A 13,682-nucleotide genomic window follows, 5' to 3' on the forward strand; every position below is an offset into this window, starting at 1 on the left:
TGGCTGTACGGGCCAGTTTTTATCATCTCCGGCAGCTGGCGAAGGTAAAGACTTTTCTTTCGTGGCAGCATTTCGAGTCAGTAATACATGCATTCATTACATCTTGTCTGGATTATTGTAATGCGCTATATTTTGGGCTCAGTCAGGCGTCCCTTGCCCGCCTTCAGAGAGTCCAAAATGCTGCTGCTCGTCTACTGGTTGGAGGGCGCAAAAGGGACCATATCACACCCATTTTGGCTTCTCTACATTGGCTGCCGGTGTGTTTTAGAATTCATTTTAAGATTCTTTTATTTGTTTTTAAGTCTTTAAATGGTCTGGCCCCCCTTTATCTTACAGAATTGCTGCATCCCTATAGCCCCTCTCGGTGCCTCAGATCAGCTGATCAGCTGCTCTTGGAGACACCGAGGGCTAGGCAGAGACTTAGGGGGGACAGAGCATTCTCTGTGGGGGCTCCTAAGTTGTGGAATGCACTGCCCCTTTACATTAGGCAGGCCCTCTCGTTGTCCACTTTTAAAACTTATTTGAAGACTCATCTGTACCGTTTGGCGTTCGAACCAGTATGAGCCTCTGTCTTGTTGAGCTTTTTTGTTTTATGATGGGTGGTTGTTTTAGTGTGATCCTGTTTTATTGTTGTGTTTATTGCTTCTGCTTGTTTTATTGTGTTTTAACGGGTTTTAGTGATATTGTGTTAAGCACTTTGGTCAGCTTCGGCTGTGTTAAACGTGCTATATAAATAAAGTTGATGATGATTTATCAGGGTCAGTAGTGGATATAAAACAAAAAGATGCACTGGATGCTCTTACTCGTTCAGTGAACGCTGTATAAGGAGAAGGCCGCACAACCGATGAATTAAAAAGATGGTTCGAGCTCAAATCTAAGGCAACAAAACAAACACGGAAGAGAGACGCTGACCAGTGAGGAGGACAGACTAGCCCATAGTTATCTGAGCTGGACCAGCGCATCGGGGCCGTGAACGGCTCTCCGGGCTGTGCCGTCAGCTGAGCAGACCTCCGTGTGTACACTCGGGTCTTTTTAACTGCACTGAGTCTGATCTCAGGTGTGGTATTGGACAAGCAAACATTTCCACAGACAAACTGAACAGTGGCCAAAATGTCCAAGAGACATTTAAAAAAAATTAACAGAAATTAGAAATGGAGCTGTTTGGTTTTTAAGTAACGTTTTTCCGAATTCTAAGCTACAAGTAATCGTACTGTAAAAGTTACATTATTTTTAAAATCTAAAAAAATGTATTGCCTGCTGGAATTTTTAGTGTAATGTTTATTCATTTAAAAAGACAATGCTTTGTCAAATAATGGGGAAAAATATTAAAGAAATACTAATGATGACAAAACTGTAACTTAAATCTTATTATATAACTAGATATGAGGTGTTTTTGGTGATATGCAGTATGTTATTCACCAGACATGACGCTGGGCATGACTACCAAACAGCTTTGCTGCGGTCTCAGTCCAGAGACATTGTTCTGGAACTTTTGTGGTTCTTCAGGTGCAGTTTTACAGGCCTAAGCAGTGCTGCTGCCATATTCTTCTGGAGAGAAGGAGCTTTTTCCTGGACACCTTCTTGTGAAAGCCATTTTTGTTCAGTTTTTTTTTTTTGTAATTGTGCTGCCATGAACATAAACATTTTAATGTGCTTACAGAGGCCTCCAGGTCAGATGATGAAGCTTTTGTTTTTTTCTGTCTCTCTGGCCTTTAAACAATCTGACCTTGGACTGAGTTTGTGGGACACCCACTCCTGGGAAGATTGGCAGCTGTCTTGAAGGCTCTTCATTTGTAAACAGTCTTTCTCACTGTAGACCAGTGAATCTGAAATTGCTTAGAGATGGCCTTAAAACCCTTCCCAGATGGATAAGAAGAGACAACTGCTTCTCTGAGGCCACGGCTGATGTCCTTTGTACTTGGCATGATGTAGACACATGCCTCGGTGCTCCAGTGCACCAAACTGACAAAAGTTCTGCTTTAATAGAGTTAGTCACACTTCTTAAAGACTGATTAATCATGTACATCAGTAATTAGTAACACCCAACTGCTAATTACCCTTTTAATGATTGTCGAAGTAGGAAGGATGTGCTTTTATTTTCCCACCTGGTTTCTGAATATTAGTTTACTTTTGGTAAACAGTAACCACATATTGAAATCTTGTTTGTTTTTGTCACCTGAGGTTTTTACTATATTTTTTGTTTTTAGAATTTGATGAGGGCCACACAATTTTGTTTGAGCCCGTGATGAATAAAACTATAGAACTGAAGGAGGGTGTTCTTTTTACCATGACTGTATACTGCTGTTTGACCTTGCAGACAGCAAAGAAACTGCATTCAGAGACAAAACCTGAGTTCTCTGCTAAGCAAAACAATATACTCAAAGATGTACAATGAAAAAATGTATTTAAAAGAGTAATGTGCACTGCCAGTCAAAAGTTTCCTAATGTGGGAAAGTGTGTCCAAATGTTTGACTGGTAGTGGATTTAAATCCTTTTCAGATTCATAAACATAACATTTTTCATGTCATAGTCTTAAATGACATTTATTATGCATATGAAACTCTTGTCTTTTTACATCATATGTTACAAGGTTAACGTTGCGGGTATTCAGTTATTATTGTTATTATTTTCATTCTTTTTTTTCCAGGAATTGTATGGTGATTGTGACAAGCTTAGGCAAACAATAGTCCAGCTTGCTACTGAGACCGAGGATAATGACAGCAGCTTGGGTAAGAACGCCTGTATCTTACACTTGGTGATTCTGCTGACGTACTGTACCTATTGTTATTTAAGTATAAAAGCACTGAGTCATGATTGGCCTTGCCTTAACGTGAGACCAATATCTTGAGATAGTGAGACATTTATGTTATTGTTTCAACCTCACCCCAGTCTAACAATTGATAATGCACTTATCAGGAGCCATCCTGCAGGCCAGCGATGATCTCACCCATGCCATTAATTCCTATAAGAAGATTGTAGAAGGGCAGACAACCAATGGAGAGACTGTAGAAGCACAACAAACACAAGCGTTGGTCAGAAAAGGTAAATTTAACCTGGCTGGGCTGTTCAGTTACGAGGTGAAAACGCTAATACTTGTGCCATTTGGCCTCTGAGTTTCTAACATTTCCACTTCCTATAAAAGACATACATGGTCTATGTAAGTTTAACATTTTTTTGTGTATCGCACTGAAGAATACACAGTGGACACATGTCAACATAAAAGCTGATAGGTGGAGAAACTTGGCACTGATCATATATTTTTTTGAATTGTGCAGTAATATGCACAAACAAAGATCCAGTACAACACATCTTTGGTCTCTTATTGCTAGTGGTTTTCTCCATTTTACAGGCACTGGCCACACAAACCGGTCAGAGATTCTAATTGACCTGGTAGGTCTGGATGACCAGAGCCCCTCTCCACCAGACCAGAAACCCCCATCATCTTCACTGTTTGTTCCCACTGGCCTGCTGTGTGGACCTGCTGCCACCGACCCTCAGTCTCTGACAGCCAGCAGACCCTCTGCAGCACTCAGTCTGCTGGATGATGAGCTACTGTCTTTAGGTAACATGCACTGCAATGTCATAGGAATCATTGTTTCTAATTATTCATTGTTTTTTATGGTGACATTGGATACCTCAGACTGTTTGGTAATATCTTATTTACATGAGGATATAACATGTTTTGACACATTTGTGTTCCTTTGTAGGCCTCAGCGAACCCATTTCTGTTCCAAGTAAATCAACCGTAACAACAAACCTGAGCAATCATTTACCATCTTATCAGGTATTTAAATTAATTGCAATCTTACTAATACTAATGCCAAGTGTTATCTTATTGGTAATAGTAGTGCTTTTTACTAATGTTTTGCAGGATCCCAGTAAGGATTTGCATCTTTGTGACTCTACTTCCGCTTTGGGTCCTATATTTTCCACATCTTCAATTTTTCCAGATGCTCTCTCTGCACCAGTAGTCCCAGTTAGCCCTTCCAGGTCTTCTACAATGACCTCTGCCTTGAGCTTCCCTGGCCCCATCTTCTCCACACCTCCAGTTTCTGCAAAATCTGTCTCAACAAAATCAGTCATGTTCCCTCAGCCGGTCAGTTCAGTAATGACCACCTTACCCCCAGCTGCTCTTCCTCAGTCATTCAGCGTGGCCTCAGCCGCTCCCTCAGCCACCTTTGTCACTCCACAGCAGGTCACCGCTTCATTTGGAGCTTCACATGCTCCTTCTACTTCTCTCAGTCACAATCTGCAAGACCTTGCCTTGCTGGATCTGAGCAGTCCTAAAATGTGAGTAGTACTTGTGTCTCAAATTAAAACTGGGGAGTAGGTTATGGATCGGCATCAGTTACTCCACCTGTCACACATAATATGTTGGATGCTGGTTTCTATTTTTTTTTAAATAATCTCAGTAAATGAAAGATGCCCTTGTTCCTTTCCACTGATTGGCCTGAGTGGGTGTCTAAACACACAAAAGACACATTTCCTCACTGTGATGTTTAACTGTGATTTCTTTGATATATGAAGTCTTAAGGGGATCTTAGTTACTAGTTTCCGAATGGCAGCTTGGTCCCCATGGCTCCATTAACTGGAGATTTTCAATCTGAAGTTCAGCAGCAGGGCAACCCCGAAACTCAGACCCCTTCCGCTCCCAGTCATATTTAAACTACTCAATTCCTCTTTTGCTTCCCCGAAGCCTTCCTCCCCCAAAACCGCAGTTCATAACTAAGTTTACACCAAGCACCATTCTTCTTTCATGCGCTGAGGGTGGGCCCTAGCTAGTGAACTGGATTAGCAGTCATTCTTGGGTCACCCTGCGTCCACCTAATGAGCTATGTTTTGAGCATTGTCTCTCAGATGGTAAAATGCATTTAATGTTTTTGAGAGTACTGTCCAGATTACATTATAAAACATAAGAGCACGTGTTGTTTTTTTAATGAACATGAGAAGATTGTGACTGATTGTTTAAAAGTGCTCATGCTAAGTGTCTTGCTCCCACTTGTCCAGAACTCAGCTGCCTTTTATATGTAATTGCAGCCAAGTGCCTTTCCATTCCACTCATGATTATTAAACCTGACTGCATAATGTTTGTTGTGAAATTTCAGGCATTATTTCAATTCATCCTGCTTTTGTTACTTTGTTGTTAACATTTGTCAGTCATTATAAGTTTAAACTTTAAAGGTCAAAGTGTTTATTTTTCATATGCACAGTTAGGAAACGTGTTTCCCTGTACAATGAAATTCTTACTTCGTCCACATGAGCGCCACACCGTACAAGTGAAATATAAAGTAGATGAGCAATAACAAATCTAAATGGGTAGTAAATGAGACCTATATAATATCTTTGACTTGGACACTAAAACTGTTGAGTTATTCACACAGTACCCCGGGTGGAATGGACTTTGGCAGCCTTCTGGTCAAGAGTGAGGATCTCCACGCTCCTGCTGCACTCTCCTCTGCTGCTGGTGTCTCCTCCACCACATCCACCGCACTGCTAATAGGAGGGATGCAAGGAGGGTCCACTCCTCCACTTGCCAGGAGCCGAGCAGATGACAGCCCTCTGTTACGTTCTCTTTCACCCATCCTCCCTCTGAACCAGGCCAGTCCGGCAAGGGGACAGGAAGTGTCCCTGGCCAACAGCTTTGTCCCTTTGGATGCCATCAAGCCAAGTGAGTTCCAGGAAATTGTTTCAATGCTTGTGTGTGTGTGTGTGTGTGTGTGTGTGTGTTATAGGACTTTCAAATGTTTTATAGCTTTTGGTGTATAGGAAAAGCTTCACAGAATGTGATACAAAGAGGGATATCACACTATCAGATTTCAGTCCATCCAAATTTCACAGCCTTGTCAGAAATTGGAGAGATGGTCATGAGCTCTGTCTTGGCAGTGAAATCTGTAGCAGAAAAGGCTAAATGTAGAGTACATTCAGTGCCATTTGTGAATAATATTACTGGTAGGGCTGCAGCTATTTTCAGTACTGATTAATCTGATGATTGTTTTCTCCATTTATTGATTTATTTTAATCAATTCATTTTGTCCACTAAATGAAAAATGCCAGTTTGAAGTTCTCATAGTGCAAGGTAACATCAGATGTCTTGTTTTGTCTAACCAGCAGTCCAGAATCCAAAGATATTTCATTTACTGTCATGTACAACAAATAAATTCACCAAACCTTCATAATTAATAATCTGAAATCAGCAAATATTTGCCATCTTTGCTTTAAAATGTGACTGAAGTATTTAATTGTTAAAATTGTTTCAGTTTTAATTTTCTGTTGATCATCTAACAAATTAATCGACTAATCATTACAGCTCTGTAACCGATTCAACTCTGCACAGATTACATAGTGTCTATAACGAATTGACTGCTCAGTATTTCAGTACAATTCTCCATGACAGTTAAGGAGGAGGACAATCTAGTCAGAAATTAACATCTTCCTCCTTATCTGGGACTGGCGGTTAGAAAACTGAACTTTGGACCTTGCTGCCACTTAGTGGTGACAGTGGAAAAACTTCGTCAAACTTGAAAAACTGCTGGATGATATTGTCCATAATTACACCAGTTATTGGGACGTGAAAACAATTTTCACAACATGTGCAGAAGGAAGGATGTGTATTACAATATGCTTCAGTACAGATTACACTGGGAGCAATATGAAGTGTCATTTTTATGAAAAGACTATACTTGTAAAGGAAAAAAAAAAAACAATACCAGCTGACTCATATGAGTGTGCACAGTGAATCTTCTCTGTCTCATCAGTCACTGTGCTAATCACATTTTCCTTCTCTTCTATGTGCTGTATTATAGGTAAAGTGTGTCCTGTGACGGCGTATGACAAAAACGGTGTCCGTGTTCTGCTGCATTTTGCTACTGATTGCCCACCAGGCAGGCCTGATGTACTGGTGATAGTGGCATCCGTTCTTAACACTTCACCACAGCCTGTCAGGAACATTGTCCTGCAGGCTGCTGTACCTAAGGTAAAACCTGCTGTGTCTGCGATATCACTGTTACTTCAAAGGAAGATTCATCAGATGAAATTTTTGCCCAAAAACGTGGGTAGTTGTTTGTCTTTAGGTAGGTAGGTACTTTATTGAACCCACAGTGGGGAAATAATGTCAGTGTCTGTTCTGCCAATTCTCCAGATGATGAAAGTGAAACTCCAGCCACCCTCAGGGACAGAGTTGGCTCCTTTTAACCCAATCCTTCCTCCTGCTGCCATCACTCAGGTCATATTGCTTGCCAATCCTCTCAAGGTAAAGCTCAGCCTGGAAGTTTTTTCATGTTCATATATTTATTAATGTATTAAGTAATCTACTGATTGAGCAGTTCCCTTTTTCAGCAGTGTTTTCACCCATGTTTGAGCTCATAGTACATTACAGTATTACCACTTTTTACAGTAGTCCCTTTTACATCCCCCATTCAATGGGGGGGGTCTGCCTCACCATTCTGAGAAAATTAACTCCCCCTACCAGCAGGTGGCAGTATCTGTAGTCACCATTCAGAAAAGGAAAGAAGACCTAGACAGCAGAAATACAAGCATAAACAAAGCAGATCTCATTCATTGCAGCTGCTTCTAATCAAGAATGTGTCTGATAAGAAGTTGCAAATGGCACCGGTGCTCTCTGCCCTTGGTCTTTTGGTTGTGCAAGAAGAAAGGAGCTCATGGAGGTGAAAAACAAGGAGAAACTATACTAAATGTGTGAAATCATGGAGATTACAGTGACAGGCTCGAGGGGCTTTCCCGAACCATTCTCGTCCTGTGCAATAATTTGCTAAGATGAACAACCAATCAGAGTGGTCTCTCTCACTGACCAGCCCAACAATTCAGCATGCAGAATTGGCCAAAAATGCCACCGACAGGGCCCAGCTAGTGCTAGCAGTGTTGGACACACGGTGAAGACGAGGGCAACTGTCAGCTTGGTGTGTCACGGCCCTAAGGGCAAAATGCACACTTCTGTCTGTTCTGAGGTGAGGTGCACTTTGTGTGTGTTTAGCCCTACCTTCAGACACAGACGAGAAATTGGATGCATGTAGTCAGCTGATGTAATTCTCGATTTCCATTTACAAATATATATAAAACAAAATCAGACAACAGCCTGTTTGTTTCGTTTTCAAAATCGCTGTGAAGTAGACAGCAGCTACGTACAATGATCACAACAGTGGCCGTTTACTAGCTTTTTAAAGTTCAGTGTAAAAGGGCTTTAGTCAACAAAGCCACCTTCAAGAAGGGTCAAAATGGTGGCTGTTTGCAGCGGTGTCTCTGTGAAGTGGCTAGTCTTACATACCAGTCAATATGCTTTTCAGGATACAGTGATCAGTGACATTGTCAGTGCTCAAGATGTGGTATGTTTCAGCAATTTAATCAAAGCTGTCAGTCTGAGTGTGTGCATGTGTATGTGTTTTCCAGGAGAAGGTTCGGATGAGATACAAACTGACGTTCACTCTGGGAGAGCAGCCACTCACAGAAGTGGGGGAGGTGAATGAATTCCCACCTGCTGACAGATGGGGGGCTCTATAGCCCTGCCTACCTCTTCAGGGTGGCCAGACACTATGCGACCTCTTTAACAAATTAGTTGGTAAGTGCAGAGGTCAAAGGAAAGGGCAGTATTGGAAGGCTTTTTGGGAAAAATTGAAGGATGTAAACTTTAATAAACATTGAAGATGTTTTTCTGGTTTAGATGCCCCACTGAAGCAGCCAAAGTTCTGTAGCGTACATTGAACTTACATTTTTCTACAGTGCCAGAGGTGTCAGTGTGGTGCAGTACCAAACTGGTAGAACCCGGTTAATGGGTTTGTGGGAAAATGTAGCTAAATTATTATTATTAAACTATTACTGTTATTATACCTTTTTGCTCTCATTTTAATGTTCATAGTTGCATCTATCCCCGTTAACATCAGAAGTGACTAGAAAATTGCACTTTTGGATGCCAGGCAGTCTTAACATAGAGCAAATACACATTTGAAGGGAGGTGGTTGTAGAGTCAGGGTCACTTGACTATGTCCATGCGGATTCTCAATCATCCAGGTCATAGTAAGCTGAAAAAAACTTCAACTGGACTAGGTTTTTAGGTCGAAGACGTTTCACCAGTTCTGATGAAGCCTCTTGGATGAGGTGAAACGTCTTCGACCTAAAAACCTAGTCCAGTTGATTTTTTTTCCTAAGTTTTTTTTTTTCAGGTCACCCGACTATGTAATCCCAAACTGCATTTCACATGATTTGCTGCTGACTGTGTAGGATAAGAATATTACATGCTGAAGATATTTGACAGGAGCAGACAAGAGATGCTCTGTTTCTAAATAACACATACTCTCCCGCTGGCTCTTTAAGAATCAGTTACACTCATTTTCAGTACGGTTAAATTGCTACTGAATACTTTAACTGTTCTCTTGTTATGTTTTTTATTTTTTCAGTATTTATTGTCATGATTGTGTTATTTATTTTTGTTTGGGTAGGGTGGTATCAGATTGGTTATGTTACTATAACTTTAACTCCAGCATATTTTTTAAGTTTGTTTTTTAATAATAGACACTTCCAGTATTGCAGCAAAGAAGGCACAAATCAGTAATGGCTTGTCTAAAAGGCTTTAATATTGCAAATATTCAGACAGTCATTTTATAATGTGTTGCATTTGGTCATAACAGTGGGGTGAGCTCTGGAAAGTATTTTAATACAAAGATGTAATTCATGCCAGATAAAACAGCAGTCTCATGCCTGAGACATTAGCCCCTATTTCCATGGCAAGTACAACATTAGCTATTAGGGGCAAGGACCATCTGATAACCCTGGGAAAGTGAAGGCTATTTTAAAGTTGATAAAATACCATGTTGTGGAAGCCAAGCTGATATTTTCCCCGAGACCGCTGTAAATGTTGAGCTTGTGTAGGGGTTTCTGATATCAAAACAGGAAATAATTGTTTGAGTAAACCTTGAGAAAATATATTAATAGTTAGTTTTAAAAAGCTTGGAGGTTAATTCAAAGCATTAGGCTTACCAGGTGTCAAAAACTGTGACAACTTTTTTTTTTTTGTCTGTGGGGATAATAATGCTGTATGAGATATTTGTTATAAAATTTGTCTTGTATGTTAAATGGAGTTGTCATTGCATATTTTTGAAAAGGTATTTGCGCATGAAAAAAATAAAGAATAAGATGGATCTTTTTGTATTACTGTTTTCACAGATTTAGCTTCATTTTTCAGTGCAGCGCCATATTAACAATGTTGCTCCATGTACTGTATTTTCATGTTGCTGTTTATCATAATTATGTTCTTTGCTTGAGTATAAAGTTCACAGGTAACTCCATTAAATTTAAACGTTCTGCAAGTAACTTATGCAGTAGAATCATCCGTTGTTATTATATATTATAAAAGTCCAGTATTATTGCAGAAGCATTGTAGCTGGTTGAGCTGGAGCTTTTTAAAACCATTTTAATATTTCATACACTGTTGGGCAGGTAATAAGCTTAGCTATGGTTCTGTGTGTAAAATCTGAATCTGCTGATCCAGGCTACAGCTGTCACATAAATGTAGCGGAGTTTAAAACAGCCTTGGCCTTTGAAATGTGGACTAGAAGTGTAAAATTGTAGGCTAAGAAAACCAATGCAAATACTCAAGTAAACTACAAGTACCTAAACTGTCATACATTTTGAATTAACTTAAAATGCTGCATCATCATCTTGGTTTTTTTTTTCTGTGCAAACATAGTTTCATTGTAAACTGAAAGGATGCCGGAGTTTGGCATAGTACATTTTAAGAGCGCGCTTTTGATCTGGCGCAGCTGTGTCCACTATGCACACTGGCGCGCCAGACAGCGCAGCCGCAGTACAACAGGCGCAGACAGACACACAAGCAACCATGGCAGACGAGAAGCCAAAGGTGAGGAGTTCACTTTGTATGAGGGTTTCTTTATAGTTTATACCCAAACCTTGTTCGCTAACCGTGGAGATGACAGTGAAAATCCGACCAGTTCGGCAGCGGTCGCATAATTAGACAATGCTAACACAAACCGGCGCTAGCAAGCTCGTGGGTAGAGTTAGCATAATAAGCTAACGTGGCTAACGTACCTGATACCCGGGCTGACTGAAAGAAATTCTAATTATGGGTCTTTTAAATGTACTTAACTAACATCTCTTAAATGCTTATATAAGTACTAGTTGTCTACGTGTAACATGCAGCGATTTAGTAATTGCTTGCCCAGATAGCAAGAAACAGAGAAAACTGATTAACTGTACAACCGGTGTGCAACAGCAACGGGCCGAAATGAATTGCGTTGGCAAGGACCGTTAATCTGTGTTGACTGTTAACAGATCCCATATGAAATGGTTTATTTATTCATCACTAGCTCACTCTCAAGCGTGTCGGGATACGAGGGATTGCTGATACATACAAGATGTAATTTCGTCCTCGTTAGGCCGCTGGACATTGTAGGTCTAGGCCATTGTGATTTGACTTGCTTAATGCTAAAAGCTAATGTTGAAGTTGCCCCTGGGCTGCGCAACATCAGTTCTCAAGTTAGTGCAGACACAGACAGATGTAGCATTGCGCATGCTAAAGGTCACTTATTAACAGGCTTCTTGTATGTCATTACGGCGTTTTTGAAAGTTATGCAACTTTTTGTAAACTGTTTTCTTTCAGGAGGGAGTGAAGACGGAGAACAATGAGCACATCAATCTGAAGGTGGCAGGGCAGGATGGCTCAGTGGTGCAGTTCAAAATCAAAAGGCACACTCCTCTCAGCAAACTGATGAAAGCTTATTGTGAACGGCAGGTGAGGCTACTACACAATTGTAATGCCACTCAAAAAAAGTCTTTTATAAGTTCTTTGTGGTGCTGGTTGCCTGAATAGGTAATTCTCAAACCAGAGGGCATGGAGTCAGCGGAGGGATCCAGGGAGACCTAGCCAAATAATAGAGAGACCCTAGTTATCAGCTCACACTATCTGTCGCCATCTGAATGACAAGGGATGCTATGGTAGGAGACCCAGGGGGGCCCCACCGCAGAAACATAAAAAAAGTCAGATTAAAGTTTGCCAAAATTTACCTGAGGAAGCCACGATCTTTCTGGGAGAATGTCCTGTGGACAGATGAGTCTAAAATTTGAGCTTCTTGGTCGAGCACATCATTCTGCTGTTTTCAGAAAATGAAATGAGGCCTTCAAAATAAAGAACATGGTCCCTACAGTCAAACACGGTGGAGCTTCACTGATGTTTTGGGATTGCTTTGCTGCTTCAGGCACTGGATGTCTTGACTGTGTGTATGGCATTATGAAATCTGAAGACTACCTGAATTCTGTGGCTGACTGTGGGCCTAGTGTCTCTATCAGAGGTCATGGATCTTGCACAATGACCCTAAGCAGACTTCAAAGAACGCCAGAAATGGTTTCAAAGCGCCTGTTATTTATGTGGCACTGTGGGGCCTTAATTGAGGAAAAAGTTTGCCAACTTGACCATCTCTCTCTAGTTTCCACAAAACCTTGGTGGTGGTTATCACTGACTGTATATTAAAGATGGCCTTGTAACATCTCCCAAAAGTATACAATTCCATCGCCCCCTGGTGGCTGGTTGTTGGTCATTTACACATTCTCCTCCATGTTAGAGCTAAAAATTCTAAATATAAATAAAAAAAAAATTAAAAAGGTGATTCTGTCGTTTTAGGTAGATATTGTCACACTGATTTGTGTATAAGTGGTAAATTTTCCTATATATTAGTTTGAAAATACATTAGGTTATATATAAATGGGTTGATTCTGGATGATTTGACAGCTTTGTTTGGTGGTCTGATACTGTGCCTCTACCTCTGGTCTCTACTGGTTGCAAAATGCATCACAAAAGCAAGATGGCAGTCCCCTGTATTGGCAGTATTTTAGGTTCACCTTGCATAATGGCAGGAAGTAGTGATGTGTCGCTCATTTTTTATATACAGTGGTGGTTTCAACAACCTCTGGGTCACCAGGGTGGTTTTCATTATTTTAAACCTTATGTTTCTCTGCCTGTCTACACAGGGGCTTTCAATGAGGCAAATACGATTTCGATTTGATGGCCAACCCATCAACGAAACAGACACACCCTCACAGGTAATGTTACATCTTCTTGTTAAGTTTACTATTGTTAAATGAGAGAATGAATACTACCTTCACAATATTGCTAACTTGGACAATGTGCATAACTTTGCACAAGATTTTATGAGCATATTATGAGCTCTTAAAGTATTTCAGACAAGCTTATGATGAGACAACAGGTTTTGCCAACCTTTCAGATTAAAGTTATTTTAGCTTCTCATATTCAAACAATGTTACTTTAAATTGCAAAATACATTTCAGTAGAAAAAAATGTTGCAGTGTTTACAGTTAAGGTTGGAGGTTTGCATACACTTAGGCATAAGACATTTAAATTATAAAAAAAGCATCACATTTCTTCAGGGCGATGTGTCCAGGACTGTCTGCTTAAGAGACAGTCCTGGACACATCTTGTGAAACATTATGTGTGAAGAAAGAAGGGTGAGGCTTGTATCCCAAAGAACACCATCCTGACCGTGAAGCTTGGGGGTGGCAGTGTCACATAGTTTGGTTGTTTTGCTGCAAGAGAGACTGGTACACATCATAAAATTGGTGGCATCATGAAGAAGGAGAATTATGTGGGTATTTTGAACCTTCATGTGGAGATATCAGCAAGGAAGCTAACGTTTAGCTTAAAT

General features: G+C 40.5%; 2 protein-coding genes across 6 annotated transcripts in view; both read left to right on the top strand.

The window, feature by feature from the left end:
- Nucleotides 1-9,082, top strand: part of gga3a (golgi associated, gamma adaptin ear containing, ARF binding protein 3a) — a 19,563-nt gene extending 10,481 nt beyond the window's left edge. For all 3 annotated transcript variants that reach the window (XM_020611012.1, XM_020611010.1, XM_020611011.1), the window contains exons 9-17: nucleotides 2,648-2,729; nucleotides 2,917-3,042; nucleotides 3,350-3,562; nucleotides 3,708-3,784; nucleotides 3,872-4,290; nucleotides 5,382-5,668; nucleotides 6,804-6,973; nucleotides 7,139-7,249; nucleotides 8,404-9,082. In XM_020611012.1, coding sequence (XP_020466668.1) covers nucleotides 2,648-2,729; nucleotides 2,917-3,042; nucleotides 3,350-3,562; nucleotides 3,708-3,784; nucleotides 3,872-4,290; nucleotides 5,382-5,668; nucleotides 6,804-6,973; nucleotides 7,139-7,249; nucleotides 8,404-8,514 — 1,596 coding nt within the window. In that variant the 3' untranslated portion in view covers nucleotides 8,515-9,082. The remainder of the gene's footprint in view (nucleotides 1-2,647; nucleotides 2,730-2,916; nucleotides 3,043-3,349; nucleotides 3,563-3,707; nucleotides 3,785-3,871; nucleotides 4,291-5,381; nucleotides 5,669-6,803; nucleotides 6,974-7,138; nucleotides 7,250-8,403) is intronic.
- Nucleotides 9,083-10,726: 1,644 nt separating this feature from the next.
- The window catches only part of sumo2a (small ubiquitin like modifier 2a), a 4,061-nt gene continuing 1,105 nt past the window's right edge, over nucleotides 10,727-13,682 (top strand). The window contains exons 1-3 of one of the 3 annotated variants that reach the window (XM_020610954.1): nucleotides 10,727-10,867; nucleotides 11,627-11,758; nucleotides 12,991-13,062. In XM_020610954.1, the coding sequence (XP_020466610.1) occupies nucleotides 10,781-10,867; nucleotides 11,627-11,758; nucleotides 12,991-13,062 (291 nt within the window). In that variant the 5' untranslated portion in view covers nucleotides 10,727-10,780. The other 2 variants (XM_020610953.1, XM_020610955.1) reach the window with 2 other exon arrangements.

The sequence above is a fragment of the Monopterus albus genome, unplaced genomic scaffold (assembly GCF_001952655.1).
Source record: "Monopterus albus unplaced genomic scaffold, M_albus_1.0 scaffold108.1, whole genome shotgun sequence".
Taxonomy (NCBI): domain Eukaryota; kingdom Metazoa; phylum Chordata; class Actinopteri; order Synbranchiformes; family Synbranchidae; genus Monopterus; species Monopterus albus.